General features: G+C 39.4%; 2 protein-coding genes across 16 annotated transcripts in view; one reads left to right on the top strand and one right to left on the bottom strand.

The window, feature by feature from the left end:
- LARP4 (La ribonucleoprotein 4) overlaps positions 1-25582 on the bottom strand; it is a 220491-nt gene that overhangs the window by 116966 nt on the left and 77943 nt on the right. The window lies entirely within an intron of this gene.
- FAM186A (family with sequence similarity 186 member A) overlaps positions 1-25582 on the top strand; it is a 93795-nt gene that overhangs the window by 42864 nt on the left and 25349 nt on the right. For 3 of the 12 annotated variants that reach the window (XR_003147504.3, XM_025477604.3, XM_025477605.3), the window contains exons 2-4: positions 6100-6316; positions 7243-7413; positions 17973-24423. Coding sequence is in view for 9 of the 12 variants with exons in the window: in XM_025477604.3 (XP_025333389.3) it covers positions 6100-6316; positions 7243-7413; positions 17973-24423 (6839 nt within the window). In the remaining 3 variants the exon portion in view is untranslated. Of the gene's footprint in view, positions 1-6099; positions 6317-7242; positions 7414-17972; positions 24427-25582 lie in introns of all 12 variants that reach the window. The other 9 variants (XR_003147506.3, XR_003147507.3, XM_049102813.1 and 6 more) reach the window with 9 other exon arrangements.

Raw genomic sequence — 25582 nt, forward strand, 5'->3', positions numbered from 1 at the left:
AGAGAGAGGGAGATAAGCTGTCTCCCTTATGGGGAGCCTGACATGGGGCTCGATCCTAGGAACCTGAGATCATGACCTGAGCAGAAACCAAGAGTCAGGCACTTAAGCCATTGAACCACCCAGGCACCTCTCTGGATTCTTCATATATATGTCTTTATTGTGTTCAGGAAGTTTCTTTCTATTCCTAGTTTTTTTGTATGTTTTTATCATGAAAATGTGTTGAATTTTGTTAAATGCTTTTACTGCATCAAAAAAAAAAATGCTTTTACTGCATCAATTGAAATGATGCGTGGTTTTTCCTGGTTAATTTGGTATATTTCATTGATTGGCTTTCATATGTTAAGCCATTCTTGCACTCCAGGAATAAATCCCACTTACTCATAATGTATAATCCTTTTAATGTGCTATTGAATTCTGTTTGTAGCTATAAAGATAAATGCATTAAAAAGCAAACTGTGAAAAAATTCTAGTTAGATACATTTCTCTTTTCACTGAATAGATTAATATGTACTTATTAGAGAGACACTTAAGACAAACTTGTACCAAACTAACTTTCTCTTGGCCTAATCAAAAAGACTGAAGCAGAATTGAAAGGTCCAACATCTGCAGCAGGGAATCGGTGATTTAATATCTGGCCCTGGCCCATCTGATAGCAGCAAGGGGCATCAGAGTGAGTACACTCCTAGAGTTTGAACAGGGGTGTTGGAGTCATATAAACCCTGCCTCACACTGACTGTTGGGGATTTTTGCATCAATATTCATCAGGGATGTTGGTCTATAGTTTTCTTCCTCCTTCCTTCCCCCCTCTTTCTTTCTTTCCTTATCTTTCTTTTCTTTATCTGGCCTTGGTATCAGGGCCTCAAAAAATGAGTTAGAAAGTGCTATTGCCTCTTTAGTTTTCTGTAAGAATTTATAAAGACTTGGTATTTTTTCTTCATCACTATGCTATGGGTTAGCTTGTAGTGTTATTTTACATCACTTGGCTTATTCAACTTTGTCTCCACTCTCCTGTGTTCCTGACAAATTATTTGCTGCATCTTATCCTTCCTTCTTCCTCCCTTTCTCTCTCCACCCCTCCCTCTGTTTCTCCCTCCCTCCTTCCCTTCCTTTCTTTCTTTTGCATCATCTCTGTTTCTAATTGCAATATTTCCAGCACCTAATATCTGGTTACTTCTTTTCCATGATGATTTGGTGTGCAAAATCCAAATCTGACTTTTATTGTAAGGAGTATGGAAAGAGTTCAGTTTCTCTGTAACCAAATTTAAAGAGTAATTAATAATGTTGGAAAAGGTGGAGTGGTGGTTCATCATCTCTCAGATTCATTGTGCCCTTTTAAAATATTTTAATATCCTTTCATTCCTGAGGTGAAATTAACAGATAAAATACCTATACTTATACTTTAAATAATATAAGTGTGAGGGTAAATAAAGGAAAGTAATTGTGTAAATTCTAGGTCAAATTTCACTAGAAGTCATAAGAAAGAGGTAGACAGAGGCTTGCACCTATATGTAGAATTAAAATAAAGTAAAAGCTACAAATATAGGTTGATACAAATGCAGGCTTTATTGTGTTGACACAACATACTATTAATGTTAGTGAATTACTGTGGTACTATGGTGTTTCAGAATGGTAAATTTTGTTGGAGAAATTCTAAATAATATTTTTCTTTGTTATTTTCTAAATCTTTTTTTTTAAGATTTTATTTATTCATGAGAGACACAGAGACACAGGTAGAGGGAGAAGCAGGCTCCTCAAGGGGAGCCCAATGTGGGACTCGATCCTGGGACTCCAGGACCACACCCTGAGCTGAAGGCAGGCGCTCAACTGCTGAGCCACCAAGGCATCCCTAAAGAATATTTTTCTTTTGATTTACATATATTTGCATTCCTGGAAATTTCAGTATATAATTAAACTAGGCAAAAAATACTTTGTGTTTATATTTTTAGATATAAAAGAGTAAATTTTTTCCTTTAAAAAGAGTAAATTTCTAGGCTCAGATAAGTAGAAACAGATTAAAAAAAAACCTACATGAATGTCTCAGAGGATAATCAAATTTATGCAAGATTGGGCCAGTTCTTCATTGTGTGGACTGTTTATTGCTCTGTAAAATGAGCTAGCATTCTTTTTTTAAAATATTTTTATTTATTCATTTGAGATAGAGAGCTCAAGCCAAGGAGCAGGATGAGAGGAAGTAGCAGGCTCCCCACTGAGCAGAGAGTCTGACGTGGGGCTCCATCCCAGGACCCCGTGATCATGATCTGAGGCAAAGGCAGATGCTTAACAGACCAAGTCACCCAGGTGCCCACCTTTCACTGAATACCAATAAATCCCTCCTCCCAATTATTGTTACAACCAAAAATGAATCTACAGATTTCCAAATGCCATATGTGAGGCAGTAATTTACTCCTATTGAGAATAGTGGTATAAAGTGATAAGCAAAAGAAATTTGCTGATAGATTCTTGAAAAGGTGAGTTAATGAAATAAAAGTTATGTTGAGGAATATCTGATACGTGCTTTCCAAGTGTGAGGTCTGGGTAAAGAAAAAATAAAGCAACTTCCTTTTGCTTATTTGTTAACAGCAGTTATTCTTTATAAAGCCATTTTCAGGGGGTACTGTGGGGGCTCAGTGGTTGAGCATCTGCCTTTGGCTCAGGTTATGATCCCTGCCTTTGACTCAGGTTGTGATACAGATTGAGTACTGTATCAGGCTCCCCACAGGGGGTCTGCTTCTCCCTCTGTCTTTGTCTCTGCATCTCTCTGTGTGTCCCTAATGAATAATTTAATAAAATATTTTTTAAAATAATAAAGCCATTTTCACATGTTATACATCTCACATCAACTGTGAATTTAGTAGTATCTCCACCATTTTAAAAAGTTTTTTATTTTAGTTCTGGTATAGTTAATTACGGTGTTATAGTAGTTTCAGGTATACAATATAGTAATTCAACAATGCTATACATTACTCAGTGCTCATCATGATAAGTGTACTCTTTAATCCCCAACCCAATTTCACCCATCCCTCACCCACTTCCCCCTGGTAACCACCAGTTTGTTCTCTATAGCTAATAATATTTCTTGATTTCTCTTTTTCCTTTGTTTCTTATTTTCCACATGAGTGAAATCATATGATATTGTCTTTGACTGATTTTGATTAGTATTATACTCTCTAGCTCCATCCATGTCATTCCAAATGGCAAGTTTTCATTCTTTCTTATGGTTGAATAATATTCATACACACACACGGTGTTATTATATACATGCATATATGTGTACACATACATAGGTACATCATCTTTATCCATTCATCTATTGGTGGACTGGGCTGCTTCCATAATTTAACTATTGTAAATAATGTTGTAATAAACATAGGGGTGCATATATTTTTTGAATTAGTGTTTTCATTTTCTTTGGGTCAATACCTAATAGTGCAATTACTGAATCATAGGGTAGTTCTATTTTTAATTTTTTGAGGAACCTCCATTCTGTTTTCCACATGGCTTCAGCAGTTTGCATTCCCACCAACAGTGCAGGAGGATTCCTTTTTCTCCACATTCTTGCCAACACTTGTTTCTTGTGTTGTTTTTTTTTTTTATTTTAGCCATTCTGACAGGTGTGAGGTGATATCTTATTATAATTTTGATTTACATATCCATGATGATGAATGATGTTGAGCATCTTTTCATATGGCTGTTGGCCATCCGGATGTCTTCTTTGGAGAAATGTCTGTTCATGTCTTCTGCCCATATGTTAATTGGATTATTTGGGTTTTGGGTGTTGAGTTTTAGAAATTCTTTATATATCTGGATACTAACCTTTTATTGCATAGGTCATTTGCAAAGCAAATACCTACTCCCATTTAATAGGTTGTCTTTTAGGGTTTTTTTATTGTTTCCTTCACAGAGTACAAGTTCTTTATTTTGATGTAGTCCCAGTAGTTCAGTTTTTGCATTTCTTTTCTTTGCTTCAGGAGATATATCTAGAAAAAATGTTGCTACAGCTAATGTCAGAGAAATTATTGCTTGTTCTCTCTTCTGAAATATTTATGGTTTCAGGCCTCACATTTAGGTCTTTAATCCACTTTGAGTTTATTTTTGTGTATGGTGTAAGAAAGTAGTCTAGGATCATTCTTTTGTATGTAGCTGTCCAGTTTTCCTAACACCATTTGTTGTAGAGACTGTCTTTCTCGTTGCCTATTCTTTTCCACTTTGTCAAAGATAACTGACCATATATTTGTGGGTTTATTTCTGGGCTCTCTGTACTGTTCTATTGACCCATGTGTATATTTTTGTTCTAGCACCATGCCATTTTGATTACTCCAGCTTTATAGCATAACTTACAATCTAAAATTTACCCCCTGAAAATTAACAAGGCAGGCAACAACAAATGTTGGAGAGGATGTGGACAAAGGGGAACCCTCTTGCACTGTTGGTGGGAATGTGAACTGGTGCAGCCACTCTGGAAAACTGTGTGGAGGTTTCTCAAAGAGTTAAAAATAGATCTGCCCTACGACCCAGCAATCGCACTGCTGGGGATTTACCCCAAAGATACAGACGCCGTGAAACGCCGCGACACCTGCACCCCGATGTTTCTAGCAGCAATGTCCACAATAGCCACACTGTGGAAGGAGCCTCGGTGTCCATGGAAAGATGAATGGATAAAGAAGATGTGGTTTATGTATACAATGGAATATTACTCAGCCATTATAAACGACAAATACCCACCATTTGCTTTGACGTGGATGGAACTGGAGGGTATTATGCTGAGTGAAATAAGTCAATCAGAGAAGGACAAACATTATATGGTCTCGTTCATTTGGGGAATATAAAAAATAGTGAGAGGGGAATAAAGGGGAAAGGAGAAAAAACGAGTGGGAAATATCAGAAAGGGAGACAGAACATGAGAGACTCCTAACTGGGAAACGAACAAGGGGTGGTGGAAAGGGAGGTGGGCGGGGGGTGGGGGTGACTGGGTGACAGGCATTGAGGGGGGCACTTGGTGGGATGAGCACTGGGTGTTATGCTATATGTTGGCAAATTGAACTCCAATAAAAAGTAAATAAATAAAATAAAATAAAATAAAATAAAATAAAATAAAATAAAATTTACCCCCTGCTTTGTTTCTTTCTTAAGATTGTTTTGGGTATGTAGGGTCTTTTGTGGTTGCATATAAAATTTAGTATTTGTTCTGGTCCTGTGAAAAATGCCATTCATATTTTGATGTGGATTAAATTGAATCTATAGATTGCTTGTGTAGTATGAACATTTTAATAATATTAATTCTTCCAATACATGAATACATGAATATAGAATATCTTTCCATTTGTGCCATCAGTTTATTTCATGGATGTTTTAAAGCTTTTAGAGTACAGGTCTTTCACCTCTTTGGTTAAGTTTATTCATAGGTTTTTTTTTTTTTTTTGGTGCAATTGTGAGACTGTTTTCTTAATCTCTCTGCTTTATTATAATTATTCTATAGAAATGCTACTATTTTCTGGGTATTAATTTTGTATCCTGCAACTTTACTCAATTCATTTATTGCTTCTAATAGTTTTGTTTTTTTTTTTGGTGGAGTCTTTAAGGTTTTCTATATATGCTATCTGTAAATAGTGACAGTCTAATTTCTTACTTACCTCATTTCTTTTTCTTATCTGATTGTTATGGCTAGCACTGCCAGTACTATGTTGAATAAAAGTGGTTAGAGTGGACATCTTTGTCTTATTTCTTTTTTTTTTTTTAATTTTATTTATTTATGATAGGCACACAGTGAGAGAGAGAGAGGCAGAGACACAGGCAGAGGGAGAAGCAGGCTCCATGCACCGGGAGCCCGACGTGGGATTCGATTCCGGGTCTCCAGGATCGCGCCCTGGGCCAAAGGCAGGCGCTAAACCGCTGCGCCACCCAGGGATCCCTGTCTTATTTCTGATCTCAGAGGAAAAGCTCTCAGTTTTTTACTATTGAGTATAATGTTGGCTGTGGATTTTTCATATATAGCCTTTACTATGTTCCCTCCAAACCTACTTTGTTGAGAGTTTTTATTAACAGATGTTCAATTATATAAAAAAACTGAGTATTAATATATCCTCGTTCTTACTTTTATAGGACATTAATATTCAGCTGAATGACATACTGCTCAATGTGCAGCGGATAATAAATCGCTATACTCTTGATGAGAATGTGCACTCTGGAAAAAAAATCTCCCTTATAGAACATAAGAAACGGAGAATATATTTCCTGGAGAAAATAGTTACTTATGCTAAGAATGCTGAAATTAGAGAAAAGATTCTTGTGTATATCCTGGCCTGGTTGGAAGAATGGAGTAAGTTTTCAAAGGTGGTTCAAAGGAAAACCACTAAGTTAATGAAAAAGCTAAAGAACAGGATCTATAAGTAAATTTTAAAGGGTAAATCAAACTAAAGACGACTAAGGAGGTTATTGAGAGAATAGTTATCCACTGTTTCAGTAAGAATAAAATAAGAAAAATATAGCCTTTGCTCATTTAGTGCCAGCTATTCTGAGCTCCTTGCTTTTCTTGAAGCATGCCAGCATACCCTTGCCCAGTGTCTTTATGCTTACTATTCCTTTGCCTGGAACATTGTCCACAAGTAGCCACGTGGCTCATTCTCTGTGTTCATATCTTGCTTTGAAATGATGTGTTCTCTGACTGTCTGCATTCCCTACTCCTTGGCACTGTCCATTACTCTTTTATTCTTTATTTTTTTCTGTAGCATTTGTTACATCTGACATACTATATAACTAATGTTTTTATTTTGACTTTTTTGTCTGTCTCCTTTTACTAGAATGCAAGCAGTATGAAGTCAGGAAATTTGCTTTATTCATGCTATATCCTCAGCATCTAGAATAATACATGACTAAGGAGACATTGGTTGAATGAAAGAATGAATAAGCTCAGAATACAAAAAGAGGAATGTCATTAAGTTGCAAGAAATCTCATGTAATGAGGGTTTAAAAATACTAAATAGCTTATGAAAGGAGTTAATTGGGGTTTAGTTTCTCAATATTAAAATACATGCTCACATTTTAGATACCAAAGTATTTCAATGATTTACTGTTCAGCTTTCTATTCCAAATCTCTTCCTTTTTCATTTTTTCATAAAGAAAAGCCTCAGAATAGCACTAAATGTGATGCCTACATTTACTACAGTATAAATTAGCCAATATTATAAGCCTACATGGTTATAGTTATTTTTCTGCACAAAAGTAATTTTTTTTACTCTCTTCAAGATCTCATTTTGTCTGAGATAACTGCAATGGATATTGAGGAACACCACCACTGGATTGCACAAATGGAGTTTTTACCAGAAACGTTCAAAGCTATTGAGAGCAATGTCAAGATATTGAGTAGAATTAGTGTATCTTTGTTTGAAGAAAGGAAGAGACAAAAGAAAAGAACAAGTAAGGGTGCTTTAAGACATTGGAAACAGATTTGACTTCTCCTAAAAAACATCTTTATTAACTTACAATTTACATACCATAAAATTCATATATGCTAAGTGTACAATTCAGTGACTTTTAGTAAATTTAGAGCTGTGTAACCATCACAATTCAATTTTTTTTTTTACCACAATTCAATTTTAAAACATTTCCTTCATCTCAAAAAGATCCCTCAAGCCCATTTGCAGTCAATCCTCATTCCCACCCCAGGCCCAGACATGCACTAATCTATTTTCTCTTTCAATAGGTTTGCCTTTTCTGCATGTTCCATAAGATCAAATCATATTATATGCAATTTTTAATATCTGACTTCTTTATTTAACATAATGTTTTTGAGATTTGGCCATATTATAGGATGTATTAGCAGTTTCTTCCTTTCTATTACCAGTTGTATATCACTGTTTGTGTATACCACATTTTGTTTACCTACTCATCAGTTCATGGACATTTGGAATGTTTCTACGTTTGACTTTTATGAATAATGCTGCCATGAACACAAGTGTATAAGTCTGTAGGACATATGTTTTCATTTCTTTTGGGAAGAGTAGAATTTCTACCCAAGGAGTAGAATTTCTGGGTCATTTATCATTTGCTGGTAAATTTATGCTTAACTTTTAAAGAAATTGTTAACTTATTGCCCAAGTAACAGCGCCATTTTACATTCCCTTCAACAATGTATTAAGGTTCCAGTTTCTCCACATCCTCAGTGACACTTGTTATAATCTTTTTCAAAAAGTAACCTTTCTAAGAGGTGTGAAGTGCTATCCCACTGTGGTTTTAAATGGTATTTTCCTGAAGATTAATGATGTGCATTTTTTCAGGTGCTTATTAGCCATTCTTATATTTATTTTGATAAAATGATTATTCAAATATTCATTTTAATTACTGAATTTTAAGAGTCCTTTATGTATTCTAGATACAAATCTTTTATCAGAAACATGATTTTTCACGTTTCACTGAGCCTGGGTGGCTCAGTCTGTTAAGCATCTACCTTTGGCTTGTGTCATGATCCTAGGATCCTGAGATTGAGCCCCGTAATGGGCTCCCTGTTCAGCAGAGAACCTGCTTCTCCCTCTTCCTCTGCCTGCTGATCCCCCTGCTTGTGTTTGTGTGTGCACTATTGCTCATTCTTTCTCAAGCTGTCAAATAAATAAAATCTTAAAAAAAACCACAACAACCAAATATAGATTCTTTTCAAGCACACATGGAACATTATATAGTTATAAATTATATATAAATTATATAAATATGTAGTTGATTTATTTTCTTGTTTTAGTTTTCCATATATATCCTTACTGATTTTCTATCTAGTTGTTCTATCTATTACTGACAGTGGGATGTTGAACTTTCCAACTATTGAGTTTATTTCTCCCTTTAATTCTGTATTTTAAGGCTCTGTTATTAGGTGCATATATGTTTATAATTGTGATAGCTTCTTGATGAACTGAGCTGCTTATTATAAAATGTCCCTCATTGTCTCTAGAACCATTTTTCAAACATTTTATTTAAATTCAGTTTGCCAACTTATAGTATAACACCCAGTGTTCATATAATCATGTGCCTTCCTTCATGCCTGTCACCCAGTTACCCTATCCCCCCATTCACCTCCCCTTCTGCAACCCTTTGTTTGTTTCCCAAAGTTAGGAATCTTTCATGGTTTGTCTTCCTCTCTCATTTTTCCCCACTCAGTTTCCCCCACTTCCCTATGGTCCCTTTCATTATTTCTTATATTCCACATGAGTGAAACAATATGATAATTGTCTTTCTCCAACTGACTTATTTCACTCAGCATAATAACCTCTAGTTCCATCCATGTCAATGTAAATGGTAGGTAGTCATGCTTTCTGATGGCTGAGTAATATTCCATTGTGTATATACACCACATCTTCTTTATCCATTCATCTGTTGAAGGACATCATGGTTCCTTCCACAGTTTGGCTACTGTGGACATTGCTGCTATGAACATTGGGGTGCAGGTACCCCTTCAGATCACTACATTTGTATCTTTGGGGTAAATAGCCAGTAGTGCTTCAACCCAGCGCTTGCTGGGTTGAAGGGTAGCTCTATTTTCAACTTCTTGATGAACTCCCACACTGTTTTCCAGAGTGGCTGCACCAGCTTGCATTCCCACCAATAGTGTAAGAGGGTTCCTCCTTCTCCACATCCTCTCCAACATTTGTTGTTTCCTGTCTTGTTAATTTTGGCCATTCTCACTGGTGTAAATGATATCTCATTGTGGTTCCTGCTTTGTTGAAGATGAGTTGACCATAGACTTGAGGGTCCATTTCTGTGCCTAGAACCATTTTTTACCCTGAAGTCTATTTTGCTTGGTGTTAGTACATTAGCATATTCTCTCCAGCTCCCCTGTGGTTACTGTTTACTAGGTTGGATCCAAAATGTGTTGCTTATAGTTGGATCTTGTCAGCTTTTATCTATCTATCTATCATCTATCTATCTATCTATCTATCTATCTATCTATCTATCTATCTATCATCTATCTATACATACATACAGAAAACACACACATAAAATTGGTAATCTTTGATTTATGATTGGAATGTTTAATTCATTCATATTTAATGTAATTATTGGTATGTTGGATTTATACATGCCATGTTACTGTTTTTCATGTTTCATCTTTTTTGTTCCCCTGTTCTTTTACTACCTTCTGTGTTAAACAACTTTTTAAAAAACATTTTAACATCTTTTTTAAAAAGATTTTTATTTTATTTTATTTTATTTATTTTTCCAAGATTTTATTTTTTTATTCATGAAAGGCACACAGAGAGAGAGAGAGAGGCAGAGACACAGGCAGAGGGAGAAGCAGGCTCCATGTAGGGAGCCTGATGTGGGACTTGATCCTGGATCTCCAGGATCACGCCCTGGGCTGAAGGTGGCAGTAAACCGCTGAGCCACCTCAGCTGCCCAAGATTTTTATTTTTATTTATATATGAGAGACACACAGAGGCAGATACATAGGCAGAGGGAGAAGCCTGATGCAGGATTTGATCCCAGGACCCTGAGATCACAACCTAAGCCAAAGGTAGGTACTTAACCACTGAGCCACCAGGTGGCTAAACAAATATTTTCTAGTGTACCATTTCAATTCCATTTTTTCCCTGTATTTTTGGAGTGATTTCCTTAGTAGCTGCTCTAAGGGATCACAGTATACATCAAAAATTATCACAATCTGCTTAAGATTAGTACTAATTAACCAGCAAAATATAGAATTTTTGCTTCAATAGCTCCATTCTCTTTCCTTCTTTTGTCATATATATTACATTTTTTTTGGTACCATAAGCTCAACAATATAGTTTCATAATTATTATTTTATGTGACTTTTTAATCAGTTAAGAGAGGAAAAATATTTTTACTTTCTTTTATATTTACCTACATAAATTGTTGTTCTATATTTTTTGTGAGAATTTGAGCTATCCTCTAGTATCATTTCCTCTCAGCCAGAAGGACTTCTTTATATTTCTTGTAAGACAGGTCTCTAAGAAGCAAATTATTTCCATCTTTGCTTTTCTGGGAATGTTTTCATTGCATTTTCATTTTTTAAGGCAGTCTTAGAAGAAAATTGAGAAAAATAATACAGAGAATTCTATATATTTTTCCATAGTTTCCCCTGTTATTAATATATTACATTTGTTACAATTAACAAACCAGTATTGACCCATTATTAAGTAAAGTCCATAATTTATAGATTTAATTAATAATTCCTTAGGGTTTTTTGTGGGGTTTTTGCTGTTGTTGCCTTTTAAAGATTTTATTTACTTATTTGACAGAGAGAGAGGAAGAGAGCATAGCCAGGGGAAGAGGGCTGAGGGAGAAGTAGACTCTCTGCTGAGCAAGGAGCCCAGTGCAGGGCTCTATCTAAGAAGCCTGTGATCATGACCTGAGCCAAAGGCAGATGCTTAACCAACTGAGACACTCAGGCACCCCTATCATTCTTTATTTTTACCTAAATATCCTTTTTTCATTTCAGGATCCCATCCAAGGTACCTGATTACATTGTTGTCATGTCTCCTTAGGCTTTCTTGGCTGTGACAGTTTCTCAGACTTTTCCTTCCACTTGATGTTCCTGACAGGCTTGAGGAGTACCAGTCAGATATAGTATAAAATGCTTCCCTATTGGAATTTGTCTGATGTTTTTTCTCATGTTTACCCTGGGGTTATGGGTTCTGGGGAGAAAAATCACAGAGGTAAAGTACCATTATCATCATATAATTTCAAGAGCATATATTATCAAATGATTTATGATTTAATGTTGATCTTTATCACATGGCTAAAGTAGTGCTTGTCAGGTTTCTCCACTGTAAAGTTACTCTTTTACCTCATGTTCCATGCTGTGCTTTTTAAAAGTAAGTCTATATGTGCAACCCACACTTAAGGAATGGGGAGTTATGCTCCCTTTCTTTTAGGATGAATAGCTACGGGACGCCTGGGTGGCTCAGCGGTTGAGCGTCTGCCTTCAGCCCAGGGCGTGATCCTGGAGACCCGGGATCGAGTCCCACATCGGGTTCCCTGCATGGAGCCTGCTTCTCCCTCTGCCTGTGTCTCTGCCTCTCTCTCTTTCTCTGTGTCTCTCATGAATAAATAAATAAAATATTTAAAAAAAAAAAAAAAAAGGATGAATAGCTACATAAATTATTTGAAGTTCTTATGTACTAGAGTTTATCTCTTCTTCCTCATTTATTAATTTACTTAATTATTTATATCAGGGATCCCTGGGTGGCTCAGCGGTTTGGCACCTGCCTTTAGCCCAGGGCGTGATCCTGGAGTCCTAGGATCAAGTCCCACATCAGGCTCCCTGCATGGGGCCTGCATCTCCCTCTGCCTGTGTCTCTGACTCTCTCTCTCTCTGTGTCTCTCATGAATAAATAAGTAAAATCTTTAAAAAATAATTATTTATATCAAAGTGAACTCACAGATATTTATTTTATACTTTGAGTTATAATCTAATACTCCTTTATTCTGTTGCTCAAGTTCTACCTTTGGCCATTGGGACCTCTTTCATTTGGTTCCTGTGCCCCTTTAACATAAAGTCATCAATGTGGTTTTTTCTTTTTAATTTTTTTTAGCCCTTCCCTATTTTCTGGCACTACAAGATGCTTCAGGTTCTCTCAAATATGTCCTGCCCCAGTCCTAGAATCTGCCATTTCTCCAAGGATTTCTGGTCTCTTTTATTGGAGAATAGTATTGAAAAGCAAAGTCTCATTGTTAGGAGTGCTCATTGCTGCTGGGGTGTCATTTCTATTCAATCCTTTCATCTGACAGAGGAAAAAAAAAATGTGTGTGTGTGTAGAACCCATGTGCACGCACACATCTATAAATATAAATCTAACTACTTTATACAAGTTCATGCTGATTTCTCTAATTCATTATCACACATGGATCATTCTATCTTCTTCCTCTTATCTATAAATTACAACTCAATGAGAAACTTGCTCCTACCATCTGCTTTACTTAATTGTTCAATTCCAGTATACATACATAGCAGTATCAGAATTATTAACCCATATCCTAGTGAAGAATAACATCAACTAGAGTACAGTACCTACATGCAGTTCCCTTTGCCTTCAGTCTTACAGACTCCATTTCCAATTACTTAGGTCAACACCACCTATATTCCTTTAAGTGGGATTGTACCATACATCTTTTTATACAGTTAGACTGTTAATCACAGTCTTCATTCCTTCCTAGGATCCCCTGACCTCCTAAATATTTTTTTTAAATTTGCATACATTAAGTTTCACTCTTTGTGCTATAGAGTTCTATGGGGTTTGGCAAATATATAGTGTCATATATCCACCATTACAATATCAAATGGAATAATTTCTCCACCCTAAGAATCCTGTTTCACCTATTTATCCTTCCTCTCTCTCCCCAAGCCCCAAATAACCATCGATTTTTTAATGTCTCCATAGTTTTGACATTTCAAGAATGTCATATAGTTGGAATCATGCAGTATGTAGTTTTTTCACAAAGGCCTCTATCACTTAGCAATACATATTTATGTTTCCTCCCTATCTTTTATTGTGGCTTAGTAGCTTTTTTCCTGCTGAATAATATTCCATTATATAGATTCACCAGTTTGTTTATCTACCTACTGAAGGACAATTGATTGATTCCAGATTTTGGTGATTAAGAATAAAGCTGCTATATATAGGGATGCTGGGGTGGCTCAGTAGTTTAGTGTCTGCCTTCGGCTCAGGGCATGATCCCTGGTCCGGGGATTGAGTCCCACAATGGGCTTCCTGTGAGGAGCCTGTTTTTCCCTCTGTCTATGTCTCTGCCCCTCTCTATGTGTCTCTCATGAACAAATAAAATAAAAATCTTTAAAAAAAGCTGCTATATATAAACAGTCCCATGGACATAAGTTTTCAAAATAATTAGATAAATACCTAGGAGCATGATTGCTAGATCATTTGATAAGACTATATTACTTCATAAGTAACTTTGTAAGAAATTGCCAAACTGTATTCCCAAGTGGCTGTACCATTTTTCATTGCTCCATGTCCTTGTTAGTATTTGGCATTGTCAGTTTTTTTTTTTTATTCTAGCCATTTTCATAGATGTGTAACAGTATCTCATTGTTGTGATTGGCAATTCTCTTTTTGTTTCAAATTTTAAATTAAATTCTACTTGGTTAACATACAGTATAATATTGGTTTCAGAAGTAGAATTTAATGATTCATCACTTACATCACTTAAAGTGCTCATCACAAGTTCTCTCCTTAATCCCCATTACCCAGTTAGCCCATCCCCTGCCCACCTCCCTCCAGCAATTCTTTTGTTCTCTATAGTTTGCCTCTCTTTCTTTTCTTCTTTCCCTTATGTTCATCTCTTTTGTTTCCTAAATTCCGCATATGGGTGAAATCATATGGTATTTGTCTTTCTCTGACTTATTTTGCTTAGCATAATATACTCTAGAGACATCTATGTTGTTGCAAATGACAAAATTTCATTCTTTTTGATGGCTAAGTAATATTATTCCATTGTATGTATTTGTGTATGTGTATATATACACACATATATATGTATATAAATGTGGTGTGTGTGTGTTTATACCACATCTTCTTTGTCCATTTATCAGTTGATGGATATTTGGGCTCTTTTCATAATTTGGCAATTGTTGATAATACTGTGATAAACATTATGGTACATGTGCCCCTTTGAATCACTATTTTTGTATCCCTTGGGTAAATACCTAATAGTGTAATTGCTGGGTCATAGGGTAGTTCTATTTTGACTTTTTGAGAAACCTCTCTACAGCTTCCCAGGGTAGCTTCACTGTTTACAATTCTCTAATGACAGATGACACTGAGCATCTTTTCATATCCTTAGTTGTCATCAGTATGTCTTATACTTTCATTTAAAAAATAATTGTACATACATGGTACTTTGAAAAGAGTTATTTCAGGGAATGGATGTGATAGACATTCTGTAATGCACTTAAGAGAAGTGTTGAAAACACATTTACTATGGATATATGAGTGTTCACTGCAAGCTACTTTGAGAGGAGTGTTATTTCAGTGAATACTCTCACTGTAGAGAACTGGTTAAAAACACCAGTATAATAAGGATGGTTATATGAGCTGTATGTGCATACTACTTTGAGAAGAATTATTTCACGGAATGGATGTAATAGAAATTCTGTAATGCAATTACAGAGAAGTGTTCAAAGATACATGTAATGAGGATAGTTATGAGAGTCTCATGTGCATGCTACTTTGGGAAGAGTGTTATTTCAGGGAATGGATGTCTTGCCTTTGTTTTTTGAAGAGTAGTTTTCCTGGATAAAGAATTCTTGGTTAGCAATATTATTCTTTGAGCACCTTGAATTTGTCATCTCACTGTCTTCTGGCCTCTATTATTTCTACTAAGTAGTAAGCTGTTAGATTAGCTATGGCTCCCCTGTACTTTGATTTGAGTTTCCTTTGATTGTGATCAGTCATCTTTCTCTTTTTGTTTTAAAGATTCTTTGTGTGGCTTTCAATAATTTGACCAGATATATCTAGGTATGGATCTTTTTATGTTTATCTTGGAGTTTGATGAGCTTCTTGAATGTGCAGATTAATGTTTTTCATCAAATTTGAGATGATTTGGCCATTATTATTTCCTCAATACTTTTTAAAAAAGATTTTATTTATTTATTCATGACAGAGAGAGAGAGAGAGAGAGAGAGAGAGAGAGAGAGAGGGGCAGTGGGAGAAGCAGGCTCCGTGCAGGGAGCCTGACATGGGACTTGATCCCAGGTCTCCAGGATCACACCCTGGGCTGAAGGTGGCGCTAAACCGCTGGGCACTGGGGTTGCCCCCTCAATACTTTTATTTTATTTTATTTTTTAAAAGATTGTATTTATTTATTCATGAGAGATACAGGGAGAGGCAGAGACACAGGCAGAGGGAGAAGCAGGCTCCCTTTGGGGAGCCCAATGTGGGACTCGATCCCAGGACTCCAGGATCATGCCCTGAGCTGAAAGCAGATGCTCATCCTCTAGCCACCCAGGTGCCCCACTAAGCCACCCAGGTGCCCCTCAATACTTTTAATGTCCCCCTCTTTCTCCTCTTCTTCTGGGAGTTCTATCACTTGTACAATGGTATGTTTGATAGTGTCCCTCAAGTCTCTGAGGCTTTGTTCATTTTGCTTTATTCTTTTTCTTCCTTGTTCTTCAGATTAGACAGTTTCTACTAATCTAGTGCCAAATTTGCTGGTTATTTTCTTCTGTCACTTCAAATCTGTTGGGCTCTTTTGGTAAATTTTTTATTTCAGTTATTGTACTTTGCAAGTCTAAATTTTCCACTTGGTTTTTCTAATTTGCATCTCTTTAGTGATATGCTCTATTTGATGATAAATGCTATAATATTTTTCCTTTATTTTAAAATATGACTTCCCTTAATTCTTTGAACATAGTTATAATTCTTCTTTCAAAGTCTTTTTTCTGGTAAGTCCAACATTTGCTCCCCTCCCAATCCCTGAGGCAATTTCTATTGACTGCTTTAATGCCCTGTGTATAGGTCATACTTTTCTGTTTCTCTGCATGTTACTTTTATGTTAAAAACTGGACATTTTAGGGGCACCTGGGTGGCTCAGTCAATTAAGCACCTGACTCTTGATTTCAGCTCTGGTCATGATCTCAGGGTTGTGAGATCAAGCCCCATGTCAGGCTCTGCACTGGGCAGGGAACCTGCTTGAGATTCTCTCTTCCTCTCCTTTTGCCCCTCCCCTAAAAAAAAGAAAAAAACCTGGACATTTTCCCTATAACCTCCAGGGTTTCTTTTTGTTCCTTTTTTGGTTTGCTTTTTAGTGACTTGCCTGGACTAATTCAGTGGAGTCTGTCTCCCCAGCTGTGCAGCCACTGATATCTCTGCTCAGCTATTCTTTTTTCTTTTTTCATTTTTAAAATTTTAATCTCTGAATTCCTAAGGTCAACTTTGGGTCAGCACAGCTTAGTGATCAATAATTGATCCAGATTGATTCAGTAAGGCTTCTATTCTTTGCTAATGGATTTGTGTATGGGTTAAGGAAGTAATGTTTTAGACAATGCCCCTAAGCATGGTTTTTTTCCTTGCTTTGTTCCAGATCAAATCAGCTCCCTTAGGCAGTAAAGCTGTCAATCTCCACAGCCTGCCTCACTTTAGAACTACCAGGCCTCTGGTGGGGGAGTTAGAGACAGAAGAAACTCCAGGCTAAAACATCACAGACTTCCACTATTCTTACTGAAATTTAATCATTTTTCTTGAATAAATGTTTACCAAAATGTTATATGCCTTTGGCCAATTTCCAAAGTCCTAAAATGGTTGGTTTTGGTAGCTTTGTCAAGTTTTATCATTGCTTTTGGTGGGGGGGTGAATTTGCTGAGTTTCTCATTCAGGCTTTCTGGAAATCCTTTCAAATGTTTGACTTTTGTCTGGGTTTTGTTTTTTTTGTTTTGTTTTGTTTTGTTTTTTGACTCTTCTAAAGAACTAAGATTAAGTGTGATTGAAAAAATGAGAAAAGAAAGACAGAAACCCAAGGAAGAAAATAGAAAGTACCAAGCATAATCAGAGCCAAAGGAAAGTTTCATTATATCTAATCCCAAATTAGTAACTGAAGGTAAATTGAGATTATAAATAAAGGCTAATAAAAAAAAAAGACTAATGACTAAACTTTGGAAGCATGAGTTCTAGGTGATTATGGGAAAAGTGTTCTTTTAAAAATAGTGCTATTTTTTTAAAAAGATGAACCCTTTTGAAGACAAAATTTTTGTTTTTTCTTTTTAAAGATTTTATTTTTAAGTAATTTCTACACCCAATTTGGGGCTTGAACTCACAATCCCAAGGCCAAGAGTCACATACTCTATAGACTGAGCCAGTCAGATGCCCCATTGGAGCCAAAGCTTTCTGACGAATCTTTATCCTATAGCTATCTATAGATTTAGACTAAATTCCTTAGGCAATAGCATAGATAGAGCACAACACAGAAGAAGAAATGCAATCTCATTATTTTATGTTTTCTTGTTTTTTTTCCTTTAGCATCTAGAGGTACTCTATGGAAATCTTGGAAAGAAAGAGTTATAAAGCGACCTGCAACAGCTCATGCTTTAAGACCAGATCAGATGATTAGTGATGAATTTGCAACAAACACAAAGGTTTCAGAAATCCAAGATATGCTACAGGAACTCATAAACACTACAATGTTCAATAAATTGGAAAACAATGCTATTAAATATATATCATCAACAATAGTAAACCTATCTAAAGCTTTGAGTACACTAACTGATGAACTAAAAGTTTTTAACCTCCAAAGTGCCAGTATGTACATAAACGAGACAAATGAAAAAGAAAAGGAGCTCTCCCTGAAGATAATGCGAGAGCTCAGTGAAAACAACGAGATGCTTCAGCAGAAACTGCGAGATGCAGAAGAAAAATATGAATACCTTATTCGGTCCAAAGGTGTTGTACAACCCCGAGGAGGTACAGCATTGCCCACATCACCCTTGAATGTGTTACCTGAGCTTTCTTCACAATCATCCATTGCTATTAGCAAAGCTGACAGAGAAGACAGTACAGATGATATTTTGGTTAAAGAATTTGAAAATATTCTAGATGAGGCCCAAACAAAAGGGACCAAGGGCTTGGGAATCAAGTGGAACTCAACTATTTCATATACAGCCCCAGTTGAAATAACTCCAGATTTAACTGAAGAGCAATATCCTTTACCTGAAAAAAAACAAAAAGAGGCTTCTGAAGATAAGATATCACTGAAGAAAGGTGATATCCATCAGAAAGATGGGACTGACCAGCATCAATCACAGAAGAAAAAGCAAACTAAAGGCCCATATACACATGAGACCTCTGGGTCAAATCTGAGTGATGATAAAAGTAAAAAGAAAGCCTCAGAGACCAAATTTGATCATCATTTAGAACTACAGGCACTGGAAAAGAAGAGAAAAGAAATAAAATCCTTTTCTGAAGCCAAATCAAAGCCATCCACTGAATCAAAAAGTCAACACGTCCTTGCTGATTATCCTACTGACACAAAAAGCCAACATGGCAAAGGGGGAACAAGTAGTTTATGGGAACAACTCAGGAAGGTCAAACCTGAGTATTCACAGGACAGGAGCCAGATTTCTTCAGAGAATAAAGAGGAACCCACCACTGAGTCAGGGGACAAAGAAGGCATGAGTGAGATGAGCAGCCAAGAAGAGCAATTCAGGTTGACTCAACTTGGTTATTCCCCTCAGAAAGTGAAAACAAAAGGAAAGAAGCACCAAGACCCTCCAGCAACCATCACAAGCAAACAGGGAAAACTTGAAGAGGACATGTTGGTATTCACGAAGAAAGTCAAGTCTCATAGACTTGTTAAGTCACAATCTAGGGTAACAGAGGAGACTTCAGAATCTACCAGAGTTCTTGGAAGTGCAGATGGCAAAAGTGAAGAGAGTAACTTGGAAGAATTTCAAGATGCCATAATAGCTTTCCTAAAAGAGAAAATTGATAACATAGGAAAGCCTTTGGACAAAAAGATTGTGCCAAAAGAGGAGTTATTATTAAAAGGAGCAGAGGTTGAAAAATTAGGAATCATAAAGGCAAAAATAGAGGAATATTTCCAAAATGTGGCTGAAACTGTGACAAAAACCTTGAGAAAATACAAAGATATAAAAAATGTAGAACAAGTTGGAGAGAAACGTATGAAACAAAAAAAGGAAGTCTCATTTATGCCAGGATTGTATTTTCAGAAGCCAATTAGTGCAAAGCCTGAAATTAGCACCTTATTCTCATCTAAGAGCATGGACCCACTAACTGACAATTTAATACAAACAATCTTGACTGAAATAGAAGGGGAAAGAGATGCTCCAGTAGCCTCAACAGTAGGGAGAGACCACAGAGAAAAGGAAAAACAAAGGCAGGAGGAATATATGCAAGAAGGTCAAGAAAAAATACTTGGTAAACGTCTCAAACACCAGTTGAAAGAAGAAGAGAGTTTCTGGAAGAAGAGCTATGAGGTAATAAATAAAAAACCCCAGGAGGAAGAGTCATGGCTCCAGATGAAGGTAGGAAAGCAAGGACAACAAAAGCACAAACAGTGGCAGGAAGAGGAAATATGGAAGGAGCAGCAGAAACAGAGGATGCAAAAGCGGACTGAGCAAGAAGAGGAGCAAATGCAAAGAAAAGAGGAAGAAGAGTATCAGCAGCCAAAACAGCAGAAGCTGGAAGCATGGAATGAAAAAATGGAAAAACCAGTGGTGCCCTTGGAGAAGGAGAAAGGACAGCAGAAGGAAGTGAGATATCAAGAGCTGGAAATTAATTGGAAGAAAGAGAAGCAGAAGCCAAGGAGAAATGCACAGGACCATGAAGGGCAGTGGCAGAAAAAACCAAAGGATCAGATGAAGATTAATGAGAAAAACTCTGAAGAACGAGAAAAGATGTTCAGCCAAACTTCAATGACATTGTTTCCCAAGTGGAAGAGCATACCGAGAGTAACATCCCAGTCACACCAAAGAAAAGAGTTCCTTGGGCGTTTTAAGACATTACACATTCCTGCTGATGGAAAGCATCCCATCCCAACCACTCCTCTCTCTACACAATTACCTTCACCAGAGGCCTTTCCCATTTCTGGACACTCTCCCACAGGGTTCCCCACTCTAACTCCTCAACAGGCCCAGGCACCGGGCATCACTGTTACCTCTCAAAAGGCAGAGGAGGCACTTGGAATCACTGTCGCCCCAGAACAGGCCCAGGCACCAGGGATCACTCTCACCCCCGAGCAGGCCCAGGCACTGGGGATCACTCTCACCCCTCAGCAGGCACAGGAACGGGGGATCACTCTCACCCCTCAGCAGGCCCAAGAACTGGGGATCACTCTCACCCCTCAGCAGGCACAGGAACGGGGGATCACTCTCACCCCTCAGCAAGCCCAAACACTGGGGATCACTCTCACCCGTCAGCAGGTCCAAACACTGGGGATCACTCCCACCCCTCAGCAGGCACAGGAACGGGGAATCACTCTCACCCCTGAGCAGGCCCAAGCACTGGGGATCACTCTCACCCCTCAGCAGGCACAAGAACGGGGGATCACTCTCACCCCTCAGCAAGCCCAAACACTGGGGATCACTCTCACCCGTCAGCAGGTCCAAACACTGGGGATCACTCCCACCCCTCAGCAGGCACAGGAACGGGGAATCACTCTCACCCCTGAGCAGGCCCAAGCACTGGGGATCACTCTCACCCCTCAGCAGGCACAGGAACAGGGGATCACTCTCACCCCTCAGCAAGCCCAAACACTGGGGATCACTCTCACCCGTCAGCAGGTCCAAACACTGGGGATCACTCCCACCCCTCAGCAGGCACAGGAACGGGGAATCACTCTCACCCCTGAGCAGGCCCAAGCACTGGGGATCACTCTCACCCCTCAGCAGGCACAGGAACAGGGCATCATTCTCACCCCTCAGCAGGCCCAGGCACCGGGGATCACTGTCACTCCTCAACAGGCCCAGCCAGGGGGGATCACTCTCACCCCTGAGCAGATCCAGGCAAGGAGGATCACTCTCACCCCTGAGCAGGCCCAAACACTGGGGATCAGTCTCACTCCTCAGCAGGCCCAAGCACTGGGGATCACTCTCACCCCTCAGCAGGCACAGGAACAGGGCATCATTCTCACCCCTCAGCAGGCCCAGGCACCGGGGATCACTCTCTCTCCTCAACAGGCCCAGGCAAGGGGGATCACTCTCACCCCTGAGCAGATCCAGGCAAGGAGGATCACTCTCACCCCTCAGCAGGCCCAAACACTGGGGATCACTCTCACTCCTCAGCAGGCCCAGGCAGGGGGGAGAACTCACACCCCTCAGCAGGCCCAAACACTGGGGGTCACTCTCACGCCTGAGCAGGCCCAGGCACAGGGGATCACTCTCACCCCTGAGCAGGCACAGGAATGGGGGATCACTCACACCCCTGAGCAGGCCCAGGCAGGGAGGATCACTTTCACCCCTGAGGAGGCCCAAACACTGGGGGTCACTCTCACTCCTGAGCAGGCCCAGGCACTGGGCATCACTCTCACCCCTCAGCAGGCCCAAGCACTGGGGATCACTCTCACCCCTGAGCAGGCACAGGCACGGGGGATCACTCTCACCCCTCAGCAGGCCCAGGCAGGGAGGATCACTCTCACCCCTGAGCAGGCCCAAACACTGGGGGTCACTCTCACTCCTGAGCCGGCCCAGGCACTGGGGATCACTCTCACCCCTCAGCAGGCACAGGAACAGGGCATCATTCTCACCCCTCAGCAGGCCCAGGCACCGGGGATCACTCTCTCTCCTCAACAGGCCCAGGCAGGGGGGATCACTCTCACCCCTGAGCAGATCCAGGCAAGGAGGATCACTCTCACCCCTCAGCAGGCCCAAACACTGGGGATCACTCTCACTCCTCAGCAGGCCCAGGCAGGGGGGAGAACTCACACCCCTCAGCAGGCCCAAACACTGGGGGTCACTCTCACGCCTGAGCAGGCCCAGGCACAGGGGATCACTCTCACCCCTGAGCAGGCACAGGAATGGGGGATCACTCACACCCCTGAGCAGGCCCAGGCAGGGAGGATCACTTTCACCCCTGAACAGGATCAGGCACTGGGCATCATTCTCAGCCCTCAGCAGGCTCAGGCACTGGGCATCACTCTTACCCCTCAGCAGGTCCAGGCACAGGGCATTACTCTTACCCCTGAGCAGTTCAAAGCATTGGTGGTCACTCTCACCCCTGAGAAATGCCACAGCTTAGGTATCAGAGTCACCCCTGAGAACGTTCAGACATGGGGGCCACCTCTCACTGTAGCACAGGGTTGGAATTTTAGAGTCCCTCTTAGTCCTGAAAATGTCTTGGTGTCACCTGTCACTTTTACACCTGAACAGATCCAGGGTTTATGTGCCCCTCTCTCTTTGGAACAGGCTGAAGCATTAGGGATTTCCGTCTCTCCAGAATACTTCTGGAAATTTGGGGTCCCTCTCACCTCAGATAAATTCCATGCCTTAGAATCTCCCCTTGAACAAGTCCAACCTTTGGGAGCCCCCTTCATCCCAGGACAATCCCATCCCATGGGTATTACTCTCATGTCTGAGGAAGTCCAACAATCAAGTGAACAGCCCTCACCACTTGGGGCCCATCCTCCTTTAGAACATACCTTGAAAGTTGGGATCATTCCTGTTACTGATAAATCCATTATACCAGGTGCTTCTCACATTTCCAAGCAGTTCCCCACATTGGCTCCTTCCAGTCCTAGATCATCTCAGAGATTAAAGGCTTCTGTCCTCCCTGGGAAATCCATTATATCAAGCCCCAGGCAATCCCCAGCATCTGCTCCTATTTCTGAGAAGTCCTCTGTATTTGAAGTCTTTTCTACTCCTTTGCAGATATCAAGGTCTCCTCTTTCCCAAGCCCCTGGGAAATTGCTAGGAATGAGAATTCCTCCTGACCCTGGGAAGCTTCTGGCACCACAGACTTTTCCTTCCTCTAAACAGTCCCTGGTTTCTGAAGGTCAATCCACCTCTGTTCAATCTGTACCACCAAAAGTCCCTCTGCCTCCTGGGAAGCTTCCCACAGGTGAGGACCTTCCGACTTCAGGGCAGCCCCTTACACTAGAGACCCTTCTTAGTCCTAGGAAGTTCTTTACCTCTTGGAGTCCTCAGCTACCTATGATATCAGAGTCCCCTTTTGCCCTCAGGGAGCCCCTTCTATCTGGAACCCCACTCTCCTCTGCACAGATGCCCAGTCTCTTGGCTCCTCTTTCTCCTAGGAAGCCCTTTGTTCCTGGGCCCTCTTCCACCCTTGAGGAGTTTCTGGAACCTAGACCCTTAACACACTTTGAGGAGCCCCAGGCATTCCAGCCCCCTGCCACCTGTGAACAATCTCCCTATCTACGAGTCCCTTCCACCCTTGAGCAGCATCAAGCTTCCCCACTGTGGATCCCTCCCATCCCTGGGCATCCTCCAGCACTATGGACCTCCCTAAATCGTGGAAAGCCCCAGAAAGATATGTCCTCTTCTGTCTCTAAGGAAACGTTTCAGTCCTATCTTACCAATTACAGGACAGCAGTATCACAAATCCCCTACATTGGTGGGAGAGCCCTTCCCAGTCTCATGAAGCCTCTTACAACTAAACTACCTAAAACATCACAGATATCTTCTAAATGGGACCAGAAAACCCAGTTCCCCCCTATAGATAAGTCCTGGATATTGACTTCAGATTCAGTTACCAAGAAACACAAGATGATGGTGCCCCCTTCCTCTTCCCAAGAGTTCAAAGAGCAGAGATATTTTGTTGATGTGGAGGCTCAGAGAAAGAACCTGACACTCTTAAATCAGGCCACAAAATCTTTTGGACTCCCTTCACAGCTACACACAACAGCTGCGAATCTCATAATTGAGACATTGCATACGGACAGAGTTCGGCTGGGATACCTATTCCGCAAGTACATTGCTTACAGGCTGATCCAGCGTGCAAGGTAGTTGTAAATATTGAATGTCCAGTTTTCTGGTTTAGTCCTGATTTCAAATATCCTCCCATTTTACATATCTACCAGATGAGATGTTCTAAAATATTGTCTTATAGAAGGTCTGTGGGATGAAGCCTATTTAAGATCCCAAAAGGAGATAAACTTTATTGGAAATAAAAAAATTTTAAGATTTTTATTTATTTATTCATAGAGACACACACACAGAGAGAGGCAGAGACACAGGCAGAGAGAGAAGCAGGCCCCATGCAGAGAGCCTGATGTGGGACTCGATCCAGGGTCTCCAGGATCACGCCCTGGGCTGCAGGCAGTGCTAAACCGCTGCGCCACCGGGGCTGCCCGGAAATAAAAAATTATATAAGAATCTATTTCATCCATTTATATATCTAGCAGAGATGCTAAGATATATTTTGTGGATTATGGTTGATCTCCAAAATACCAACTTCAGAAGCTTGCTTGCAGTTATTCTAAACTTCTAAATATTCTGAATTTCTTTCATCTTCTTGAGTTCACCAGAAGATGTATGATTCTTAAAATGGGAGATGCAGGTTATATACAAAGTGTTGCCATGGCAACTTTGCTGCTGAAGTGACATGGAGAAAATAGGTCCTGGTCTTGATTTTTTAAAAATGCAAATAACAGAAATAGATCAGGGAAAGTGACAATTCTCCTGCTCTCCTTAGCATTTTTATGTGTGAGGTTACCAACCTATTATTTGGTACTTTATTACCTAAAATTATAAGATGCCAAACTAAACCTATATTAGAAAAGGTTATCATTAATTATAGGAACAACTTATGCTATTTATTCAATAAATATTTATTGAATGCCTATTATGTGGCAAATATTGTATTAGGGGCCAGGGATACAGCAGTGAATAAAACAGGCAAAGTAATCTGTTCTCAAGAAATTTACATTTTTGAGGACTGAATTAATTTAGGAACTAAGGATTGGAACAAGGTACAAAAGACAAACTTATTCAAGATAGCATCAGAACATAGATTTCTTTATTTTTCATTCTTTCAAAGTTTTATTTAAATTCAAGTTAGTTCACATATAGTGTAGTATTAGTTTCAGGGATAGAATTTAGTGATTCATCAGTTGCATAAAACACCTAGTGCTCATTTCATCAAGTGCCCTCCTTAATGCC

This window comes from Canis lupus, chromosome 27 (assembly GCF_003254725.2).
Source record: "Canis lupus dingo isolate Sandy chromosome 27, ASM325472v2, whole genome shotgun sequence".
NCBI lineage: Eukaryota > Metazoa > Chordata > Mammalia > Carnivora > Canidae > Canis > Canis lupus.